The sequence below is a fragment of the Mauremys mutica genome, chromosome 8 (assembly GCF_020497125.1).
Source record: "Mauremys mutica isolate MM-2020 ecotype Southern chromosome 8, ASM2049712v1, whole genome shotgun sequence".
Classification (NCBI taxonomy): Eukaryota; Metazoa; Chordata; order Testudines; family Geoemydidae; genus Mauremys; species Mauremys mutica.
In genome coordinates this window covers 4,331,488-4,356,806 of record NC_059079.1, presented here as the reverse complement: position 1 = coordinate 4,356,806, position 25,319 = coordinate 4,331,488, and the positions used below count along the sequence as shown (strand labels likewise).

At 42.1% G+C, this 25,319-nt stretch overlaps 1 protein-coding gene across 2 annotated transcripts in view; it reads right to left on the bottom strand.

Moving 5' to 3' along the window:
• The window catches only part of MAST2 (microtubule associated serine/threonine kinase 2), a 341,008-nt gene that overhangs the window by 133,962 nt on the left and 181,727 nt on the right, over positions 1 to 25,319 (bottom strand). The window contains exon 5 of one of the 2 annotated variants that reach the window (XM_045026441.1): positions 23,024 to 23,230. The exons of the other annotated variant lie outside the window; for it this stretch is intronic. Coding sequence (XP_044882376.1) covers positions 23,024 to 23,230 — 207 coding nt within the window. The remainder of the gene's footprint in view (positions 1 to 23,023; positions 23,231 to 25,319) is intronic. 2 annotated transcript variants of the gene reach the window in all.

The window sequence follows — 25,319 nt, the reverse complement described above, 5'->3', positions numbered from 1 at the left end:
TTAACAAGAATCTCAAAAAAAGTTTATTCTTAAGAGAAAAAGACCCTTTTCTTGTTGATTTGTATAGTGCAGTAAGAGAATCATAAAGACCAAACAGAAATGCCATAGTGGCTGAGCAAAGAAAATGGCTCCACAAATATAATTTATCAGCAGATAACATCATTTAATAAAAGAACACATGTATAATTTATACTGGAATTTTTAAGATCTAGCCTAATGAAGTCAAGAGACCTCAACTGTATATCACTAGCAAAGTAATAGTAATAAATATCTTTGTGATGCATTTTCAGAACATTCTGTACGAGTTGACAAAGCTTATTCTTATGATGTTATGAAAATGAACATCTCAAAGTCTTTTATTACCAAGATGAACTGGATGAGATTACAGTATTAATATGAGAGGGATTTAATTTAGTTTTTCAATATGGGGGAAGAATCAGATCTTCTCCTATTCCCTCAAAAAAGTGGAGCCTGTAAAAAAAATTGAGGGATTTCGACAAGATTTGTTTTGGGGCAAGGTGAGGCATTATTTGACAATAAGCTAAGAACATTCCACACATTCAAGAACAGACAATCCCTTCTCTACAGGCATACTGATGAAACAAAGACTGACACAAAACCAGGAAATAAATAAATCTGTCAGGCTCGTTTTCTCTGGATTTTACTATCACATTCTTTCTTCACATTTTGGTGGAGCTCACTCCAATTCTTCACATCTCCAATCAATCCAGTACTAAGACACACTACAAATTTTTACCAAAATTTCAATTTCCTGCAAGGTATCAAAGGCATATCAGATTTCCAGGTATTTGATATTAAGCTAAAAATTGATGGCCTATTTCTCAGAAGTGACAAAGACACAATTGCCATTAATATCAATCGAAAACTGCAGGTGCTCAGAACTTCTGAAATTCAGATCATGAGCAGGGCCGGCTCCAGAGCCCAGCGGGGCAAGCACCTGCCTGGGGCGGCCCTTTCCCGGGGGGGCGGCAGGCTGGGCCGGCGGACCTGCCGCAATCATGCCTGCGGGAGGTCCACCGGAGCCCCGGGAGCAGCGGACCTGCCGCAAGCATGACTGCGGAGGGAACGCTCGGCCGGCGGCTCCAGTGGACCTCCCGCAGGCATGACTGCGGATGGTTCGCTGCTCCCGCGGCTCGGCTGGACCTCCCGCAGGCATGACTGTGGCAGCTCAACCGGAGCCGCCGGACCAGCGAACCGCCCGCAGCTCCGGGAGGTCCAGCCGAGCCGCGCGACCAGCGGACCCTCCGCAGTCATGCCCGCGAGAGGTCCGCTGCTCCCGCGGCTCGGGGGCGCCTCCCGGGCATGACTACTTGGGGCAGCCAAATTTGTAGAGCCGCCCCGATCATGAGATTGCAGCTATGCACTTCTAATGTGTGTAACTAACATCTTTTTAACTAAATTAGTTTAGAGGACAATGAAAAAGAGGGAATGACAGCATTGGCTACAATGAGCATAGTGTAGTGGGACACTATAAACTTCCCCCACATGTCTGTATCAAGACCACCAGCTGTTTTCACATGTGGATATCTTATATTGTCCCTCTGATGTGAAAGCCATTAACTGAAACTCCACCATATAGTTACCATGATTAACATTTTACATATTATAATACCACTGAGAACCAAGAGTCTGTACTAACACAAAGTGACTGTCAAAAAATAGAGAAGTGTCCAAAGTTCTACAAATATTTTTTAATCTATAGTGGGAAACACTGCTGCATCGCATTTCTGCTTGCAAAGATTTTATCTTTCTATTAGTATACTAAAATTCTGGAAGACAGAATGCTCTTCTTCACAAGGAATACTGGTGAATTATCTGACAGCTTTAATATAGTGTAAGTCTACCATGATTTCAAATTCTCAAAACTGCTGATTGAAAATCAGTGCCACAAAAAGGTCCTGCTTTCCTCTTTGGAAGACTTAATTGAAGTGGCACCTTCTCCCAGCTCTGTTCTTTTCAAGTAAGTGTGACTCAAATGCCAATTATCATTTTTAATCAAACTTGACCTAAATATATGATGCGACAAGTGTCAAATGTAAAATATCTTAAAAAATAGACTATTGCATGTCAACTCAGAATGCCTACCATCATTTGATTCCTATCCAAAATCTTCAAATTCCAGACCCAAACGTTTTTCTTGATGCCACTGAATGCCCTTTTAGAAAATATACGCCATATGTGGCTATAGCTAGATTTACATGCTGTTCTCCAGAACATCAATCTCCTCACGAAAGCATATGCTCCAATACATCTGTTAGTCTGCAAGGTGCCATAGGACACACTGTTGCTTTTTACAGATCCAGACTAACACGGCAACCCCTCTTATGCAATCTCCTCTCAGTTTACAATGATCAAGATTTAGAGAAAAGTAAACGTGAACTGGGCCCAGAGAATCACCTGTCATCCCTATGATCCCTTCTTGTTATTTATTATTATGCTTCACACTGTTTTAAAAACTTGGGAGAGAATGTTTAATAAATTCACTTGGAAAAAACCACAAAAGGGAACCTTCAGGGTCCTTCTCACCACCCCAACCTACTAGTCCAGAAGAGGGGCCCCAGTTGCTTGCACAAGGAATTACTATACAAATAAGCTGAGGACCAGGCCAAGGGACTGGCAAATCCTCAGCCTTTGCTGTTTTTTTGTATGTTCTGATGAAATGTAACACTTATATAGCACTTTGCAAACATTACCTCATTAATTCTCACAACAACATAGTGAAGCAGGTTTGGCAAAGCAAATATTATTAAGGCTACAATTATGTCACAGAGGTCACGGAATCCATGACTTCCATAGACCTCCATGACATTTTCTGCCCCGGGGCTGGAGCTCCAAGCCAGCCCTGCCCCCGCAGCTCTCCGCCCCCACGTTGTTGGGGGGACCCCGCGGCTGCTAAGGCACAGCAGGCAGGCCCTGCAGCTGACCACCTGCTTCGGGGGGCTGGCGGATGCTGCAGTTTCCCAGCTGCTGCTGCTGAGCAACTGCGGGGAGTCCCTGCCACCCACCACAGCTGAGCAGCTGCAGTATCTGCTGCCCACCGGCTGGGCAGCTGTAGGGTCTGACAGGCAGCAGGGACTCCCTGCAGCTGCGGCCGGGAGACCCTGCAGCTGCCCAACCCTGCAGCTGCCCAGCCATGAGAGCAGCAGGTACCAAGAGTGCTTTCTTTTCTTCTGCACTTCACAATGGAGGTTGCACCCATTTTTTTTCTGATGTAGACCTCACAATAGTTATCTATATGTGTCATGTCAAGATGGGATTGTAGCAACAGATTCTATACTTGAGGAAATGTCTGAAAATCTTGGAAATCATTAAGTGCAGAATGGGGCTGCCCATTTGCTTAGTGACATATTTCACAGAAAATATATCAACCCTGATTTGAAAATCAGCACCAGGTTCCGTAACATTCAAAAACCAGTGGGAGAACACTTCAACCTCTCTAAGCACTCAGTGACAGACTTGAAGGTGGCAATTTTGCAACAAAAAAACTTCAAAAACAGTCTTCAAAGAGAGACTGCTGAACTCGAATTAATATGCAAATTAGATACAATTAACTTAGGTTTGAACAGAGACTGGGAATGGTTGGGCCATTACACTAATTGAATCTATTTCCCCATGTTACGTATCCTCACACCTTCTATGGGTCATCTCGATTATCACTTCAAAAGTTTTTTTTTCTCCTGATGATGATAGCTCATCTCAATTGATTGGCCTCTTACTGTTGGTATGGCTACTTCCACCTTTTCATGTTCTCTGTATGTATAAATATCTTCTTGCTGTATGTTCCAGTCTATGCATCCGATGAAGTGGACTGTAGCCCATGAAAGCTTATGCTCAAATAAATTGGATAGTCTCTAAGATGCCACAAGTACTCCTGATCTTTTTGCGGATACAAACTAACACGGCTGCTACTCTGAAAGCTTCCCGTTTATTTCTAGGTATAATCCAAGTTCTTGTTTTTAATCTATTAAATCCTCTGTGATTTGGATCCAACGTATCTTCGATGCCACTTCTTTCTGTCTCTTAACAGCAGGTTAAGGAATGCTGAAGCTCACAGTCATTAGCTATGTTTTTCTGAAGGTCAGGGGCTGAGAATTCTCAGTCAAGGCCCTTCAACTCCAGAAATTACTCCCTCACCTCTTGCCAAGGTGGGAAAAAGAACAATACTTGTTAAAAAGAACAGATTTTAAAATTTACATTAAATACATTTTTCTTTTTAAATATAAACCTATTTAAAATTAAATTTGAAATTACAACCACCTATACTAAAGCCTAAATTTAGTATAAATCTATTAAAATTAGGGCTCTCAAGCAATTTAAAAAAATCTATCGCAATTAATCACGTGATTAAAAAAATTAATCACAATTAATCATGCTATTAAAACAATAATAGAATACCATTTATTTAAATGTTTTGGATGTTGTCTACATTTTCAAATATATTGATTTCAACTACAGCACAGAATACAAAGTGTACAGTGCTCACTTTATTTTGATTACAAGTATTTGCACTGTAAAAAAAAACCCAAAAGAAACAGTACTTTTCAATTCACCTAATACAAATACTGTGGTGCAATTTAAAAATGTAGAATTATGTACCAAAAAAACAATGTAAAACTTTAAGGCCTACAAGTCCACTTAGTCCTACTTCTTGGTCAGCCAATTGCTCAAACAAGTTTTTTTTACATTTGCAGGAAACAATGCTGCCCGCTTCTTGTTCACAATGTCACCTGAAAGTAAACACAGGCATTGTTGTAGCCAGCGTCGCAAAATATTTACGTGTCAAATGCACTAAAGCAGGGGTGGCCAACCTGAGTCTGAGAAGGAACCAGAATTTACCAATGCACATTGCCAAAGTGCCACAGTAACGCCTCAGCAGCACCCCATCAGCTCCCCCCACTCCAGCCCGCTGTGCCTCCCACCCACCAGCAGCCCCAATGATCAGCGCCTTCCCCTCCCTCCTGATCTGCTGTTTCAAGGCATATAGGAGGCTCTAGGGGGAAGGAGGGAGGGCACAGCAAGCTCAGGGGAGGGGGCAGGAAGGGGTGGAGTCAGGGCAGGGCCTTTGGCAGAGCCAGGGGTTGAGCAGTGAGCACCCCTTGGCACATTGTAAAGTTGGTGCCTGTAGCTCAAGCCCCGGAGTCGGTGCCTATACAAGGAGCCGCATGTTAATTTCTGAAGAGCCAGATGGGGCTCCAGAGCCACAGGCTGGCCACCCCTGCACTAAAGATTCATACGTCCCTTCATGCTTCAAGCACCATTCCAGAGGGCATGCGTCCATGCTGACGACGGAGTCTGCTTGATAACGATCCAAAGCAGGGTGGAGCAACGCATGGACATTTTTATCATCTGAGTCAGATGCCACCAGCGGAAGGTTTATTTTCTTTTTTGGTGGTTTGGGTTCTGTAGATTCTGCACCAGAGTGTTAAAGGTAATAATAAAGGTAATAATTGGAGATATACCAATCTCCTAGAACTGGAAGGGACCTCGAAAGGTCATTGAGTCCAGCCCCCTGCCTTCACTAGCAGGACCAATTTTTGCCCCAGATCCCTAGAGTGGCCCCCTCAAGGATTGAACTCACAACCCTGGGTTTAGCAGGCCAATGCTCAAACCACTGAGCTATCCCTCCCTTTTAAGATTGCTCTTTTAAGATTTCTGAAAGCTCCACACCTCGTCCCTCTCAGATTTTGGAAGACACTTCAGATTCTTAAACCTTGGGTTGAGTGCTGTAGCTATCTTTAGAAATCTCACATTGGTATCTTCCTTGTGTTTTGTCAAATCTGCAGTGAAAGTGTTCTTAAAATAAACAACAATATGCTGGGTCGTTATCCGAGACTACCATAACACAAAATATATGGCAGAAGGCAGGTAAAACCATGGAGCAGGAGACATACAATTCTCCCCCAAGTAATTCAGTCACAAATGTAATTAACACTTTTTTTTTTTTAACAAGCATCATCAGGATCGAAGCATGTCCTCTGGAATGGTAGTCAAAGCATGAAGAGGCATATGAATATTTAGCATATCTGTCACACTGAAAGTTCTCACTTGTAAATAAGAAGTGGGCAGCATTACCTCTTGCAAATGTAAACAAACTTGTTTCTCTTAGGGTAGGATTGAGTGGACTTGTAGGCTCTAAAGTTTTACAGTGTTTTGCTATCGAGTGCAGTTATGTAACAAAAAAATCTACATCTAGGACTCTTCAGCTTGGAAAAGAGGAGACTAAGGGGGGATATGATAGAGGTATATAAAATCATGAGTGATGTGGAGAAAGTGGATAAGGAAAAGTTATTTACTTATTCCCATAATACAAGAACTAGGGGTCATCAAATGAAATTAATAGGCAGCAGGTTTAAAACAAATAAAAGAAAGTTCTTCTTCACGCAGCGCACAGTCAACTTGTGGAACTCCTTACCTGAGGAGGTTGTGAAGGCTAGGACTATAACAGCGTTTAAAAGAGAACTGGATAAATTCATGGTGGTTAAGTCCATAAATGGCTATTAGCCAGGATGGGTGAGGAATGGTGTCCCTAGCCTCTGTTTGTCAGAGGATGGAGATGGATGGCAGGAGAGAGATCACTTGATCATTGCCTGTTAGGTTCACTCCCTCTGGGGCACCTGGCACTGGCCACTGTCGGTAGACAGATACTGGGCTAGATGGACCTTTGGTCTGACCCGATACAGCCGTTCTTATGTTCTTATTAACCTTTTCTAGTGCCAGTATATCTTTTTTGAGATGAGGCGACCACATCTGTACGCAGTATTCGAGATGTGGGCGTACCATCGATTTATATAAGGGCAATAATATATTCTCTGTCTTATTCTCTATCCCCTTTTTAATGATTCCTAACATTCTGTTTGCTTTTTTGACCGCCTCTGCACACTGCATGGACATCACTGAACTAGAGGAAGTCACTGGCTAGGACCTAGAACCAGAATTTGTTGGACTGCTAAGCCAGCTGTTGACAGCAACAGCCTCTTCTGCAAGTGCGAGAGAATATTTTCTGCATTTCAGTTTATTCAGCTAGTTGAGTTCAATTACTAGTTTTTTTCAAAGTTGAAAAACTTATTGGGAGTTGAAATAGCAGGAAAAGCTTGTTTTCCTCATCCACTTTCTGAATAAAAGCAAAGTGAGAGAGGATGAGATTTACTAGTTCTAAAATCTTGAAGGATATGGTAACCAGAAACAATCAGTTCAATCCACTAACTACTACCTTTGTTGAATAAATAAGGGTTTTTTTAAATTGAATTCCAACTTCCATCTAAACACAGCTTGACACAAATCACGAGTGCAAAATTAATCATCTAGTGAATAAGAAATGCATCATTCACCATTCTATCATAAAAAAATAAACATTAAGAATCTGAATAAATGTATGTTAAGCTATCCAACTGCTTAAATAAAAGTGTATAAACATAGTATAGCCTCTTGGTTAGCAAAAAGGCGAAATCTGGTTTCAAATCAACATGTTATAATGGTTACAAACCAATGAAAATCAACCTTTCTTTAAGAAAATAATTAAAAAGTACAAATGCAAAACATGATTAAAATTGGTGATTTAAATTACTTTGATTTAAATCAATCCACCCTGCATCTTGTACAAACATAACCAAAGTCATTTGACTTGCCACGTATACTGAAGAGCGTGTGTGTTTACCAGACTTTTCTGATATAAAAGGCTGAGTGGGAGGACACTGGCCAAATGGGGAGGATTACTTTTGGAACAAAGACAGAGTTAGTACAGTCAACAGACCAACTAGATTTATTGCACGTATCCAAGTATAAATTCTTAGTACATCTGGAAAAGTAGATAGGCATAGTTATTTCCCCAACAGGCTTTACAATATAAAACTCATGATCACAAACAAATGTGAGAAATCAGAGGCAATCAAAGACACGTTGTGAGAGTGTATCCTAGTTCTGGTGTAATATAGCACAATGGATTAAATCCCTTTTAAAGATAAATTTACATCCTCATTTGACCCCTTTCTGCTAGAAAATACAAGGTCATTGTTTACACTTTCCCTCTCGGAACGAGTATGGATCTTCATAGCAAAAAACAATAACTTAGCACTGGATCTTAATGTCTGGGAAAGCACTGAAGGTCCAAAAAAAATGTCCTGCACCTCAGGGCTCAGTTCTAGCACAGATATTCTTCAACCTCTTTACATATGACCTTCCCAACACCACTGCCAGACATTTTATCTCTGCAGACATCCTCAGTCTGCATCAGTCTGGCACTACAGGACAAGGATTTCAGTCACCTCAAGTAGTCCTGAATGCTGATATGAAAGAGATGGTCCACTATTGCAAAAGATGGAAACTTAAACCTAGTACCAAAAAGACAATTTCCAGCTGTATCCATCTGTACGATACGAAGGCCAACAACAGCTCAACATCTTCCTGAATGAACACAGGCTGCATCACAGCCCATATCCTGTGTATCTGGGTGTTTACACTGGACACTACCTTGATTTTCAAGAACACCTTACCAAGACGTCACTGAAAATAAAGACAAGAAACAACCTGAGATCAGCAAACTAGCTGGTGCTACCTAAGGAGCCAATGCGCAGACACTAAGAAAAGAAAGGTTACCTACCTTCCATAACTGGAGTTCTTTGAGATGTGTGGTCCCTATTTCTGATTCACAGTTCTCGACATGAAGGATGGTAGATACTCAGCTGAATGAAACCATGCACATAACAACAGGTACTAATGAGATCAATCAGCTGGGCCTGGGTGCTGGTCCTGTCCAATATCTTTCTTCCTGACATAGGGTTACAAGTTTATATGCAGAATCTGCTCCTTAAGGTGCAAGGCATGCCATATCTACCCTGTTTAAAAGATGTGTTTAATCCACTGATCCACTATCTCATGGCAAGAATCCCCGTCTGGACAATTCCCTGCAAGTGGCATACTAGGTAGCAAGAACAAGCTTCATGTGTAACCAGTGCCCATCTCCTGACAGATCCATCAGTCTGGCACCCTGGTTTGAATCTTCCACGTCATCTTTGGGTAAAGCCCAATCATTTCAGATGCGGAGTGATCAGATGTGCTGCTAATGACTAACAGTGGGGTCTTCGTGACTCCCCACTCTACCACTGTGACCTAGTTAGAAGATGTAGGCCCATACTTGCAGGCTGCATCCATCGGCAAGGGCTGCCTGGTTCCCTCTGCTATTGCATGGTTAATACACTCTTTTAGATTAACATGCTCCACTTGACCATCTATGTAGATGCAATTGCAATACACACACGTGTGCACACATGTATACACAAACACACACAATACACATGGATACATTTCCTAGAAGTCCAGAATATACAAACAACCTTCATATTTTAAGATAAATTCTCTCAAAGAAATCATCCTGAATCCTCTCATTTAAAAAACAGTTTATTTAAAATACAGAATGGGCCTGGAAAACTAAATCCCATCCAGCAGTTAGTGGACACAACTCAAAATATTCGTGGAGTAAATAACTAACCTAACCAGAACACAAAAATGATTGGCTTGGTGTGTAATAGTAGAACCAAAATCATGACTGACACATTAAAAAAAAAAAAAAAAAAAACCAACACCCACGAACACCACCACCACCTCTTGAAATTAGGGGGAGCTTTCATGAGACAGAAACTGGCAAAAATAACAGATGTGGATACAAAATTATTGTTGCATTATAAAATTTACCACACTTTTGATGTGTCAGTTTCTGAAAATAAATCAAGGAACACCCTAAAAATAATCATCAACTACAAAATAAATCTCATCATAATGTCCCTTAATGCAATTAGAAGGTGACAAAGTCTGAACTAAGTAGTATCAGCAGTAATATAGAATGTACAAGTGGTACCACAAAAGTTACCACAGTTAGATGGCCATGTGGAGAAACTGAACAGTTTCTAGTAAGAACTGCATTACTTCAAGGCTTGGCACTTAGCCCCTTTTTGTTCAGATTGGCACTCCATGTACTTACAGAAAACATCCAAAGAGTGGCACTCCAGTGCATGCTATTTGAGGATGATGTAGTGCTCGTGGGAGAAAGCAAAGAGGAAGTGGAAGAAGATTTAGCGATGGCGGTGCATATTTGAAAAAAACTGTATGAAAATTACCAGAAATAAAACAGTATAAATGGTCTACAGGTTCAATGATACCTTGCAGGAAGACAATGAGACTAAGTCTGCAAAGTCAGCCATGACCAAAAGGTACAGAAGTTCAAGTACCTAGGTTCTGTAGCACAGAACAATTGTGAATTTATAAGCAGAACAGGAAAGGCATGGATTAAATGGAGAGAAGTGAGTGAAGAGATCTGTGATAGGAGAATGCCTATCAAATTGAAAAGCAAGATTTACAAGACAGTAATTGGGCCTCCACTTTTGTATGATGCTGGATACTGGGCACCAAGGAAGAGACAGAAGTATATCTTGTACACAGTGGAAATAAAAACATTAAGATGGATGCTTGGAGTCACAAGGATGGACCATGTTCAGAACAAACAAATTAGGGGAAATGTGAAGGTGGTACTGATTACAGATATACTGAGGGAAGCCAGGCTTAGATGGTTTGGGCATCTGAAAAGAAGACAGGAAGAATAAATAGGAAACAGGGTGTTAAACTTAGAAGTGAAGGGCGAGAGAAAGGATGGAAAACCCAAAAACTACATACGTGGGTGTCATACAAATGGATTTGATTAGCTGTGAAGTTTTCATAGAACTGCTTCAAGACAGACTAGAATGGAGAAGAATGAGTCAAAGAGCCATCCTATATAGATGGAACTACATCTATAGATAGAAGAAGAGATAATGTACAAGTGGCAACTGATCACCTAATATAAAATAATTAAATAATACTTCTCACTTACATACTACCTTTCATCCAAGGATTGCCAGGTGAGTCTCATACTACGTAGTTTTCAGAGTAGCAGCCGTGTTAGTCTGTATCCAAAAACAGAACAGGAGTACTTGTGGCACCTTAGAGACTAACACATTTATTTGAGCATAAGCTTTCGTGGGCTACAGCCCACTTCATCAGATAGTATTATTAACTACATAGTATTACTATCATCTCATTACAGCTAATCTATAAACTAACTGAACAAAGAATTCCAAAGTATCTCAGGTATCATATATACAAAAAAAGAGAGAAAATTTACACTCACTGACATGAATGCTCATCCCCTAAATCCTATAATTTTTCCAAATCAAAACTGGTAGATTTAACATTTTACAGTTATTTTGCTTATCAAAATCTGAAAGTTTAGTCCTATTTTTCTTGAACAAATAACTTCAGCTTCTGCCTTTACCTGGCAAAATTCAAGCTTTAAATAAATTTATCAACAACATTTTCAGCTGATCATCCTGTGTATACCTGCGGGCAGTTGATAAAGCATTAGTTACTTTTTTACATATACTTTTTGATGTATACAATACAGAAGCTAAGAACATTTCATTAGTAGGAGCATTGCCAGCAGATTGAGGAAAGTGATTATTTCCCTCTATTAGGTACTGGTGAGGCCACATCTGGAGTACTGCGTCCAGTTTTGGGCCCCCCACTACAGAAAGGATGTGGACAAATTGGAGACAGTCCAGCGGAGGGCAACAAAAATGATTAGGGGGCTGAGGCACATGACTTACAAGGAGAAGCTGAGGGAACTGGGCTTGTTTAGTCTGCAGAAGAGAAGAGTGAAGGGGGATTTGATAGTAGCCTTCAACTACCTGAAGGGGAGGTTCCAAAAAGGATGGAGCTCGGCTGTTCTCAGTCATGGCAGAGGACAGAACAAGGAGCAACGGTCTCAAGTTGAAGTGGGGGAGGTCTAGGTTGGATATTAAGAAACACTATTTCACTAGGAGGGTGGTGAAGCACTGGAATGGGTTACCTAGGAAGGTGGTGGAATCTCCATCCTTAGAGGTTTTTAAGGTCCGGCTTGACAAAGCCCTGGCTGGGATGATTTAGTTGGTGTTGGTCCTGCTTTGAGCAGGAGGTTGGACTAGATGACCTCCTGAGGTCTCTTCTTACCCTAATCTTCTATGATTCTAACACACAAAGATAAACACAGATAGCATAAATCTTTAGCTGGAGCTCCTGGGCCACACACCATCCCCGAGGTATTTTTTTTTATTTATTGGAAATGTGAATTTGAAGCTCATTAAATCCTGTTACTTTTCAAAATGTAGATCAGCACTTACAATGGCAAAAAGTAGACTGTGGACTTCTATAATGCAGTCTGTAGCTGTCCTCATTTTTAATACAGAGGAGCAGCTTGCAGAGATGACAGGATCCAGCATCATGCTCCATCTTGATCTTAGCTGTGGCTCCTCAGATCAAGCAGCAGTATTGCATGCTGGGACATGTCTCCATGGGCTGCACCTCTGTATCAAAGAGGTGGGCAGCTATAATCAGCTCCGTTTTATGTAAATTAGTTGTATCTGTTACACTTCTGTCAAGTTGCCAGGAAGCCCTCAGCTGAGCAAAGTTTGGATATCCAGGACTTACAGAAACACCTGTGCTAAATATTTTTGTCGAGTCAGTGTGAAAATTGGGTGTTTAATAGCCTTGAAATCTTCTCACTTTTAAAAAGAAGTGGAGTGGACTAGTAGATACATAAGCTGCAGTAAGAAAAAAAACTGATTTAATGTCTCCCCCCCAACACTTCTTTTTTTAAACATTCCCTTGCAGTTACACTTTGGCTTCCTTACTTATTCTTTATTAATTTATATTTACCATATTTTTTTTAAAAATCACATCACGTTAGTGAAATAAGTTACAAGAATATATGAATGGGAGCCAAATCCAAAAAGCTCCCACACAGGAAATCCCACGCTAAGGATCCCCCTGCATTGCAGTAAGAAACAACAAACCACAACACAAGAACAAATGATCGTGAAGTATGTGGTGGCACTTTTGCATTTGTAGCAGATTCTTTGCAAGGCACAAATCTGTTATTTAGGTAGGTATATCTTTAGAGTAGGGTATTTAAGCAAATAAACATCTATATTCAGAAGACATGGGGCATGAGAAGTTAGAAGTGGGAACCCCACATTATTTTTATAGAACCAATGTGTGCTAGGTCCTTTTCAGACATCTAAATCAACAAGTCCCTGCCCTAAAGACCTTACCTAAAATTAGGCAAGGGGTAGGAGGAAAGGAAGGAACATGAAAGTGAAGCGAGCTGTTTCAGAATGGCAGAGATCATGATGGTTCCAAATATTTCCTAGACTTATAATAATAATTTGTATTTACCGTGTAGCGTAAACTAGGTAAGAGGACTATAAGTAGGGCTATAGATTTGTCACAGTAGTAAAAATGTCATAGATACTGGGATTTTTCAGTTTATCCATTACTGCTGTGTCGAGCCTAGCTCAAGGCAGGCAATCTGGTGGTGCCGGGGCCGGGAAGAGGGCAGGGTATTGCAGGGGAGCGGCCCATCTGCACACTGAATCGGGACCCAACAGGCTGGAGTAGGGAACCAGGCCAGGACTGTGGGACAGGAGCCACCACTGCATGGTGAGTGCAGACCACTTGCTCTGCAACCCCATCCTCCTTGGCTTCCCATGTCCCAGGGCAGGACCTGACATCCCACCCAGGGCCTCCCACCTCCTGGGGATAGGACCCACCAGGGCCTCCCACCTCCTGGGGATAGGACCCAACTCCTCCTCCATGACTTCCCCACTTTAAATGGCACTCCCATCATTTCCCCCTAAACCGATGACCTTTATTAAATTTACCATGACCACGCCGTGATTTTTGATAAATAAAATGCCATAACACATCTGCAGCCCTAAGTATGAGGACGGGAGTGGAGAATCAGATGGCTTGGAGCACTAGAGTAGAACATTTTTCAGGGAAAAGAGGCGGAATGGAAAGAAAGAGGGAAAAGGTGGTGTGGTCATATTTCTTTGGAGTGGCCACATGCTGTGTCACGGGGCCTGCTGCGTCATGGGGCCTGCTGCAAGAGGAGAGTTGGAGAAGTTATTCCTGTATCACTACTATACCAGAACACCCCAAGCAGTCCTCTGTGCTGTCTGGTTGTCTTAGGGCTAGTCTACACTTACCAGCCGGGTCGACGCGGTGAGTTCGACTTCTCGGAGTTCGAACTATCGCGTCTAATCTGGACGCGATAGTTCGAACTCCGGAAGCGCTGCGGTCGACTCCGGTACTCCACCACTGCAAACGGCGGTGGCGGAGTCGACCTTGGAGCCGCGAACTTCGATTCCGCAGCGTCTGGACGGGTGAGTAGTTCGAACTAGGGTACTTCGAATTCAGCTACGCTATTCACGTAGCTGAATTTGCGTACCCTAGTTCGACCCCGCTTCTTAGTGTGGACCAGCCCTTAGAGAGCCTGGGTATAACAGAAACATCTGCTGTCAAAGAGTAAGGAAGAGTGATGTCTTTCTTGGTGTGGGGAAGGCCACAATTCAGCATTCCCCAGCACAGAACACTACTTCCCACTGGAATCCCTTCTACACAAAAATCCTCTATTCAGTTTAGAAAGAAATATCCTGGTATATTGGGCTAGGCAGGTCCCTGCACTGTAGACATCTCATGCCATTGGAAAATACCTTAGGTTTCTTAGCCATCTGGTGGAGTCCTTTGCAGCATGTTTTTTCTGGGAGCGGGGCACTGGGGCTGCTTGTACTATAAGTGAACTTGTCCAAAGCTGCTCAGTGGAGAGTGCTCCAAAGATTCCAAGACTGCAGGTTCTTCTATCCCTACCAGCTTGCAAAGGAACTGGTCATCTTCTGTCAGCTGGAGCCAGACACTAGAAGATTTTGGAGCCAACAAACTTCTCATGTACAGGGAACATTACCTAAAAGTTTCATTGTGCCATCCATTTGCTGGCAGGGAGGAACTATTCCCAAGTATGGCAACTGGTAACAGTAAAAGAACAAAGAAAAATCTCAAGAATATCAGTCTAAAGAAAAAATTTAACAAAATAGGAACTCTAATACTCCAAAGTGAAATTTATGTAAGAATTTATAATGTAAAGCAAATGTTCATATTAAAATAAAAATCACCAAAATAATATCTACTCAAAATCCAAAAGTTTCATAGTACTCATGTAGTACATTCAGAGACTACAGCTGCCCTATGACACAGTATGCCTGGATTGGTCAATCTACATTTGTGAAAATAGCATTAAGGCACCTGTGAAAACAAAACAATTATTCAGCACATTTTAAGGAAACAGAATCTGAAGTGCAGCAAGAACTCAAACTGGAAGGTACCATCTGCTGTGACAGACAAAGCAATTTCCAAATGTTATAGAGCTATTCATTAATCCCCTGACAGCTGTCAAATAGGAAATAGTAACTAAAATAAACTCTCAAATGCTATCTCAAGTAACTTTACACTCAGAGGGAATTTAAGCAGTGAGAGATAACATACTGTTAAAATTATTATACTATTGCTGTTTCTTAATATACCTTGAAATATTTAAAAGTAAATCTTAAAGGACACTCCCTCAAGGTTAACAAACCCAACATTTAAAATAAATATAAAATATCTAATTCCCCCATATTCAAGCGCTGCTGTGATCTTGTGAAGTCAATTTATTCCCCAAACCTAGGACTTCATCCCGAGTAGGGAGCCGAGGTTCTTTGGGATTGTACATGTGCATATCTCCGCAAAACCCCCTCCATTCTGTTTCAAGGCCATATCTAGCCTGGCAAAATAGTAGTTTTTGTGAGCATACTAATTAACAGGTTTTAACTAACATGATTGTAAACAAGATTTTGCATCCAGTGTAGACATGGCAAGTCATGTTTTAAAATACGTTAACTGTTTGTGGTCAACCCCAGGGTACCCACTAGGGCTAATTAAAGTTGTGTTAATTAAAATGTGTTTGCTAATGCTTTTATAAACACTACTCATTTTCCTAGACTAGACATGGCCTTTATAAATCCTATTCACTGTAGCATGAAATTTGCTCTGGTTCAGGCACCCAGTACAAAGCCCTGAACACCTCTAAGACCACACAGGGGACCATAGGCAGCAGAGCTGAATTTGGGGTGAATGAGGGCTCTTCCCCACATCCAGCACGTGATGAAAGAGGCTTTTGTACTGGGCATGTGCTGGAGCCACCAGAACCAGCAGCCCCAACACACTGTACAAGTGACATGGAGAAGCTGCAGACTCGCACCATGGCCCCAGAATGGAGAAAGATTTATCCTTCCCCAATTTCCCACCTTTCAGAATGCCCAATTAATCAAGCTTCATGAGGATGAAGTGAATTTCACCCTGTAGTGTTTGCAGAGCAGGATATTTGTTCTTTTCAATACCCTTGCTCACAGGAACAGAATAGACCTGCTAAGAGGAGGGGATAGCTCAATGTGCACTTACACACACACACACACACACGTACGTGTGACAGGTCTAAAGTTAGGTCTCTCAGCTCTGACAGCATCCATTTATACGAAAGGTTGGATTTTTTTAAAGTAACCTATCCACAGTTCAATAAAGATTTTAGAAAACACACTATTCCCACTTTCTACCCTTTTATTGTGATTAAATGCATGCTTTTTCAGAAAGTCTGTATCCATATAAATATGTTAAAATAAAACCTATTACCTACACTATATATAACAACCTTTAAAAGCAAGACCAGCCTTGTAAAATTTCAGTTTTATTTTGTTCAGGTTTTGACTCATAGTTTCTGGCCACCTGGGGCAAATTTGAATTTGAAGTCGCTTTCATATTGTTTTATTTAAATAAGAAAGTAAAGTATTTGATCATCATCATATTAAGGTTGATGAGTAGATTTTATGCCTATACTAATAAATGTTCGTGGCTATTTTGCAAAACTACATAACATTAATAAAGATATTATCCCTAAATATTTTTATAAGCCAGAACACTGGGGTGGAGAGGGGAGAAGAAGGAGACACATTCTTACAACAAAAAATTGTAGAATACAGAAGTATAAGCACATACTATTTCGTAAAATCATAGATAACAGGGTGGGGAAAACAGCCATTGGGATATTCTGTCTGATATTGCTGCCACCCATTCACTCCTCCCCTTCAACTTGCAAGGAAGGATTAATTAAAGCCTATCTCATGCCCACTAACATTTAATCTTACCTACTTTTGGAACTATAGCCCCACACTGAGCGAGGCCTAAACTGAAAAACCCAACTCTCCTATCTGCTTTTATCACATGAATACCTGTGTAAAGCTGGCTAAGCCCAAATGTGTCTTGCTGCAAGAAGTAGTTACAAATAACATGAGGGTTGGTTTTTTTATGATTTTTTATAATCTCAAGATTCATCTCATCTGATGACAATTTAACGCATAACATCTTTAAAACAATTTAATGTCAAGTAGTGCAATAAAACCAGGTTCTCGGGCAGGAGGATAAATTTGGCTTTATAATGAGTGGCCAACTCATACTAAGGTACAGTTGTGAAATATGGCCAAGTGGCATCTGGTAATCTGAGTTGCCTCATATCTAGAGAAGCATTTGCCAAACCCAAACAACAAAAATATACTCAACATGTCCATGTAGTGTTTTTGAGACCATTTTATCTCTTCCTGTTGATAAATTTGCATCTAAAAATGGTCCCAAATCACATACAGAACATCTATAATACTTACCTAATTTACCCATTGTCAGTGTCTCTCAGTGTGCCACCTCAGAGCCCCTTTTAATGATCATAAAGAAGCCCACCTTTATTTTCTGTTAAACCTGAGGTATACAATATTTCTATTCCTAATTAGATTTCCTCTCTCTGAAGCCAACAGCCTCCATCACTAGCACTGACGTCAGCTGTACAATTGCCGCTCATCTGTTCACGCAGAAAGACTAAAAGCATCATGAAATAGTTGAAAGAAAAAGAAGGGGAAAATGGATTACCGATGGCCAAATGTGCTCTATGCGGCGGAAACATGGAGGACCAACAAGAAGATAGAAAGTCGGCTTCGGGGCTTTGAAGGAAGGTGTCTTAGGCGAATTCTTAACATACATTGGCCGCAGCGTATCACCAATGTTGAAGTGAGCAGATTAACGGGCATCAACAATATAGTGGATGAAGCCAAACAACGAAGATGGAGGTGGCTGGGGCATGTGTTGAGAATGGATGCTGACAGACACCCTCGTATTGCCCTACGATGGACACCACAAGGAAGAAGGAGGAGCGGTAGAACATTGGGGACGTGGCGAAGGACCATTGAAGAGGAAATGAAAGGTATGGGAATGAAGTGGGATGAAATCTGCTGTCTCGCTCAAGAACAAAATGAATGGAGGAGAGTGGTTGGCGCCTTATGCTCCACAGGGAGTGAATAAGAAGAAGAAGAAGAAATGTGATAAACTTCTAACATTAAAATGTACACTGTTTTAGTTACTGGAAAATGCAAGTCCTAATCCCACCTACACAGCTAGGGGAACTCACTGCAACCTGACCGACCTGTGTGCTTTAAACTGACTAGATCAGTGACAGTAAATAGCTTACCAGGATGAACCTTTGCTCTAACTCAGCAGTGAGAATACCCATAGCTGGTATGGTAACCAAGTAAACAAAACTACAACAAAGAAGGACAGGATAAAACAGGATCAAGAGCTGCACAGGTGAAAGCAAAAACTTACAAACAACAAATAAAAAGTTATTATAGAGCTGAGCTTTTATAATGCAACCACACATCCCTGAATCATCAACGGTTTGGTATCCAGGGAGCACAGATGGCCAGAAGGTCTGCATATGTGAACATTATTATAGTCATGAACAGCCCCGGGTAAAGCTGAAATAGAACTCAACACAGACATTTACAGGGACTATTACTATCGTGAAAATTATTCACTGACCCATTTATGTCTAATGGCGGAGACCCTTGAACATTTTTGACTGACAGGAAAAAGCACTGTATCTTGCAAAAATGTCTTATGGTTGGATTTGTTTTTAAATACCGTTAGCCCCCATGCCAAAAAAAATTATTTCAATTACATTTAACACTATTCTAATATAGATAACTCCACCTGCTGCTTACCAGTCTACCAGTCTAACTCTGGTGTTTACCAGCATTAAACTACACTTATTATATTTGAATGTTACCCAGTATTTGCCCTGTAGTACTGTATATTTTTTTTAAACTGAAACATGATGAAAAACAACATTTAAGCTTTATCACCATTTCATTGGTTGCCTTCAAACATGCCTTTCATTATATTCTGTGTATTACCAAACTGAGTGCCATGTATCATTCTCTCCAACGACTAACTTCCCCAGAAACCAGAAGCTGTCCAACAACTGGGTTGTGCCAACGTCTCCATCCTTATGCACAGTAGGCCCACTGTGAGGCCAACACAATAGGCCAACTGTGAGAACTAAAATGTACTTTTCTAAGTTTACTTGGAGCCCTAAACACTGCAGGACAGAGAGCAAGGTTGTCACTCAAGCCTCTTGATGCGACTTCCCCGGGAGCAACCAGCTGTAGAGGTAGCAGAACACTGACAAACCCTGAGAACAGCGGTGGGCTGCCACTGCTGATAGCACCTTGGTGAATACCGTTGGTGCTGTTGAAAGGAAAAGGAGGAGCACTCTGTACTGTTAATGTTCTAGGCCCATGGTGAATGAATCACAAGAATCTTCTGTGTGCAGGGCGGATATCTATGTGAACATAAGCACCCTTTAAATCAAGAACTGTGAACCAGTCTCCCTTGTTCTATGAGAGGATTATAGAGGCCAGGGTGATCATTCCGAACCTCAGGCAGCAAATAAAAGCATTCAGCTATCTGAGATCTAGCATGGGCTTCCAGCTGCCTTTCTTCTTGGGGAATGAGGAAATATTTTGAATACAATCTTTTTTCCCCATGCTGAGCTAGTGCCAGTTCTATGGCTCCCAGATGGAGTAGGTAGTCTACTTCTTGACTGAAGAACCTCTCATGAGAAGCATCCTTGAAGACAGATGGGAAAGGGTATAACCAGTGATGATAATTTCCAGAACCCATCTATCTGATGTTATGAGGTGCCAAGCATGGAACAAGTGGCCACCAAATGGGGTGCAGGAGTCTAGACAAGATAAATGTAGAAGGGAGATTGCTTTGCAACTCTCAAAAGTCCTCTCAAAAGGATTTTTTGGTGGGTAGCTAGGACTGGAAGCAGAATGAAGACACGACATTATGCTTACTATGCTGCATTCTCTGGCATTTCAGAGGTGGTTCATAAGCACTCTGATGGTAGAATGGTTAAAGGTCTGGTTGTTGTATGTAGGGCTGAGTCTTGGGATATTTCTTCCATGGTGCTGGGGTATAGCCACTCAGCAAGTGAAGGGATGCTCTTGAGTATTTGAGGGGCTGTAATGACTGATTTTTGTCCTCATTGAATATGTTATTTCCCTCAAAAGGCAGATCCTCCACAGTGAGTTGGTCTTTTCTGGGAAATCTGGAGTTTTGGAGGCACAAAACATGTCTTTTACTATGGACATTTCAATCAAGCAGGAGGCTGTATTTGCTGCATCCATTGAGGCCTAGATGGCCAATCTTGCCAGCAATTTGCCTTCATTGATAACTGCTTGGAATTAAAGTCTATCTTCTTGATGGAGTTTGTTGGTGAATGCCGAGAACTTATAATAATTAATAAAAATCATACTTTGACAGTAAAGCTTGGCAGTTTGCTATGTGGAAATCTTAGCTCACCAAAGTGAAGTTCTTTCTTCTGAAGAGGTCTAAACATTTGACCTCCTTATCAGAGGATGTAAATCTGAAGTAGTTTTGCTTGCTCTTTTGGGTGGCAGTTTGCATCACTTGAGAATTCAAATCAGGGTGTGAAAATAAGTATTCTGCTTTCCTAGATGGCACAAAGCTTTCCCTCTCTGTTCTCTTTGGAGTGGGAGAACAAGTGGCTGGAGTACGCCAGCCCATCTTGGCCAGTTCTAAGATAGTCTCATGAAGGGGCAGTGCCATCTTACTGGAACCAGCAATCTGGAGAATGTCTAGTAGTTTATAAGGGGTGTCCTGTACTTTCTCCAGGGGAATTTGGAGAGTGTATGCAATCCTCCTCCAGAAGTGCTGGCACTGCCTGTAGTTGTTGGGTGGTGACCGTGAAGCCGGTGCAACCATCCCATTTGTGAGCGATAATAATAACCTTGCCCAGGTGAATAGTCCTGCCTGGTCTGTCAGGTTGCTCGTCTTCCTCAGATAATTCCTGAGGGTTTGATGTTCTTCCCTGTGTGGGGAAGCTTGTCTTGATTCCCGGTATGACCTTACAGATTCAGGATGTCACATATATGTATCCCAGGAACCCCCCAGTAAGGCCAATGTGAGGAATCATAGGGGAAATAGGGCAGACCCCATGGAAGGGGGTACCATTGGTCCCAAGCTGTGTACAGTCCCTCCTGTGCGAGAGCAAAGGTGTTCATGAAATCTTGGACCCTCTGTCAGGGCTGAACTCATCTTGATGGTATGGTAAAGCTCTTCGACTGACACTGGAGAAGGAGCCTTCTATGCTGATGCACAGTGTTGTTGGTACTGGAGATCTTATTATGCCTCAGCTGGTCAATGGTACTGGAGAGTGATGAATTGATGGTGTGAAGACATCACTGGCTAGTACCTGGTCCAACAGGATTGGCAACTCTGGATCCATGTAGATAGCAGTGTCCTCTGGGGAAGTGTATCTAGCCCCCGAAACAAGACAGCAGACCAGGCTTCTTTCCCTTATTGGCACCAGTGGCTTTGCCCTAGTCTCAAGTATCAACAATCCTTTCTCATTTCATGGTACTGATGATGTAGGAGGCATACACTGCCTTCTTTTCTTCACTGGTGCCAATCTTAGGCCCATTCCTTCAGGTAGGGCTGGTTTCAGGGCATTCTTGCCTTTGAGTGCCAAGAAACCAGAACTGTACTCCTTGTGAGCTCCTGACACTCCAGTGATAGGGTGCAAAGTTTTACTGGACGTAGACAGCATCACAGAGCAGGTCCTCTTTTTGGGTGATGACTTGGAGGAAGATATCTCATGTTTCTTGTGAGAATGATTGCTTTTACCCTCCTCATGCCTTTGTTTGGAAGAGCCATCTTGTTTGCCGAGATTCCCCCCAAAGCTGGAGATCATTGTCCTTGGATGGGTGCTTCACAGTGCCTCTGTCTGATGTACATGGAGGTCTGATCGGCCGGGACTGAACTGGGGCCTTAAAGCACAGTCCATCAGGAATCTTTTAAGCCTGTGCTCATGGGCTTGATGCTTCATTTAGAAGGGATATGAGCATCCCCAAGGCAATGGAGGCATGTGTCGTGGTCATCCCTGACTGGAAAAGCCCAGGAGCAGGCCACACAGTCTTCGAATCTCAGGATCCTGGGCATATTAGGCACCCCACAGGGATATAGGGGCAGAGGGGAGGACGGGACACCCAGGTCCTCAGGACTACTAAACTATCTACAAACAGGTTTTTTAAATTATTTTAAACTAACGACAAAGTTTTGAAGAAGAATGCTAGCTAACACTGCAGACACTGAAGAGCATCTCTCTCAGACCATGGGCAGTAGAAAGAAACAAGAGAGGCAGTCAGCCCATGCTGCCACTTATAGGTTTGAAGCACGAGGAGAAGGGCAGAAGTATGAATCAACAGACACGGCTAGCAAAAATCTTCCCATCTCAGGAGCATGGACCACATGCACATCTCGAGTGGAACACACATGGGATGATAACTCAAAGAACTAAGAGAATTTGTACGTACCATTTGTTCTGCAATAGCACAACAAGGTTTAAGGAACTGAAAAACATTATAGGCAATAACAATGAAGAGTTAATTTCTAAACTCATGTAGTATGCTAGTTAGTATGTATGCATGCATGCCTATGTATGTACGTATATTGCTTTTTTCCTTATTCTAGACCTTTAGCTGTAGGTGAACTAACAGTTTGGACAAACATGCAAAATAGACCTGAACACTATGCAATTAAATATAAACACAAAGTCTGTTCATCTTTTTTAGATGTTATTCTCTTGAATTATTAACTAATGAGACGTTTATAAGTTGTTACACTGGAATCAAATTGTTAACTGTTCCTACTTTTTCCTTACCTCCATTGTAGCGGATTGCTGTAGCAGGGACTAGCAGGGTTGCTCTGGGGTTGTGGGTTCAGGTAAAAGACTAAAGGAGAAGTAGCGAGAGCACAATCCGCACTAAATGGGATTTTAAGGTGTTGTAGACCTGGAGCAGATGTAGGGGAGAACATGTGCTGATGAACATCACTTCCTCGGCAGTGGGAGTACAAAGGAGAGGAGATTCTGACAAGGTACCACAGTAGAAACAATCAGTGTCAATGTCATATGTTATTGCTTTTATTTTTAAAACAATAAAAAATTATTTAAAAGTTTTTCTATTAAAGTAATTTAATAAACTAAGTGGTCAAAAGTCAACCTTTTGATCAACACCTGAACTTGTTCAACAATTATGATGAAATAACCAAAATGTTACTGTAGCCAATGCAACACTAACTCAACATTATTTTTCCACTGTGGAGTTATTTGATCCTGAACTGACCAAATCTTCCATGCCAAACCTAAGATTATATGCAGTGTAGTTGTAGCCGTGTCAGTCCCTCGATATTAGAGAGACACGGTGTGGGAGGTATCTTTTATTGGACCAACTCATGCTAAACAATCTTTTCCACCTTGCATTTTGCTGTTACACTGGGAGTACCTTTCCCAGACCTGAAGAAGAGTTCTCTGTGTCTCGAAAGTTTGTATCTCTCACCAACAGAAGTTGGCCCAGTAAAAGATATTACCTCATCCACCTTGTTTCTCATACATAGGTGTGAGAGGGCTTGGCTACACTTGCAAGTTGCAGCGCTGGTAGAGGCTTTCCAGCGCTGCAATTAGTAACCGTCCACACCTGCAAGGCACATCCAGCGCTGCAACTCCCTGGCTGCAGCGCTGGCTGTACACCTGGCCGGGTTGGGGTGTAGCGATTGCAGCGCTGGTGATCCAGCGCTGCTCATCAAGTGTGGACACACACCAGCGCTTTTATTGGCCTCCAGGGAATAAGGAGATATCCCAGAATGCTTTTAACTAAATTACTCCCTTTGTTTTGTTATGCAGCCTCTCTTTGTTTTGTTGTGAACCTCCGGAGGAGCTCCGTTTCGCTCCGTTTCTACCGGAGCTGCTTATCAGCTCCTGTTTGCTGTGATCAATCTGTGAACAATCAAATGAGATCCTCCTCCCTGTTGTGAACGAGCTCTGTGGAGCTCCTCCGTTGCGTTGCTGCTATCTAAAAAACAAACAAAGCTCCTGTTTGCTGTGATCATCTGTACCTGGCTGTAAACAATCAAATGAGAGGCAGGCAGGGAAACAGCGGGGAGTCGTGTTGCCTGCATGCTGTTTGCAATTAAGAGTTAAGACTAAGGGGTCGGAAAAATGTTCTGATTTTTCAAGTCAGGAAGCTAACACACAGTGTTGGCTCCAAAAATCCACTCTCTCTTTCCCCCCGCTCCCTGTCACACTAGACCCCACTCCACCCCCCTCTTTTGAAAAGCACGTTGCGGCCACTTGAATGCTGGGATAGCTGCCCATAATGCATCACTCCCAACAGCGCTGGAAATGCTGCAAATGTGGCCACACACCAGCGCTGGTAGCTGTGAGTGTGGCCACACACCAGCGCTGCTCCTACACAGCTGGATGACCAGCGCTGCAAACTACCAGCGCTGCAAACTGTAAGTGTAGCCAAGCCCTTAGAAATACAGTAACACCTCACTTAACGTCCTCCCGCTTAACATTTCGATGTTACGTCCCTGCTCCATTAAGAAACAGGCTCGTTTAAAGTTGTGCAATGCTCCCTTATAACATCGTTTGGCTGCCTGCTCTGTCCACTGCTTGTAGGATTCTCTGGAAGAGCAGCAACTTTACAAGGGAGCATTGCAAAACTTCCTCTTCTCCGACTCCTCCCCCTTCCTTCCAGAGCTTCCCCCACCGCTTAAGACTTTCTGGAAGGGAGGCGGCGAGGCAGGGGGAGCTTCACTGCCGGTGGGTGCAGAGCACATGTTAATTTTTCACCGTCAACCGGGACTGAACTCTGTCATCATTCAGGAGGCTGGAGGGGAGAAGGGAAGAGCTTCACAAACATCATTGCTGAGTATAGTATTAAATTGCTTGTTTAAAAATTGTACTGTTTGTGTATATAATGCCTTTTGTCAGGCAAAAAAAAATTTCCTTGGAACCTAACCTCCCCATTTACATTAAATCTTATGGGAAAATTGGATGCATTTAACATTGTTTTGCTTAAAGTAACATTTTTCAGAAACATAACTGCAACGTTAAGTAAGGAGTTACTGTACTTACTGTGAAAAGTAAATTACACAGATCCTTAAATAGAAAACAT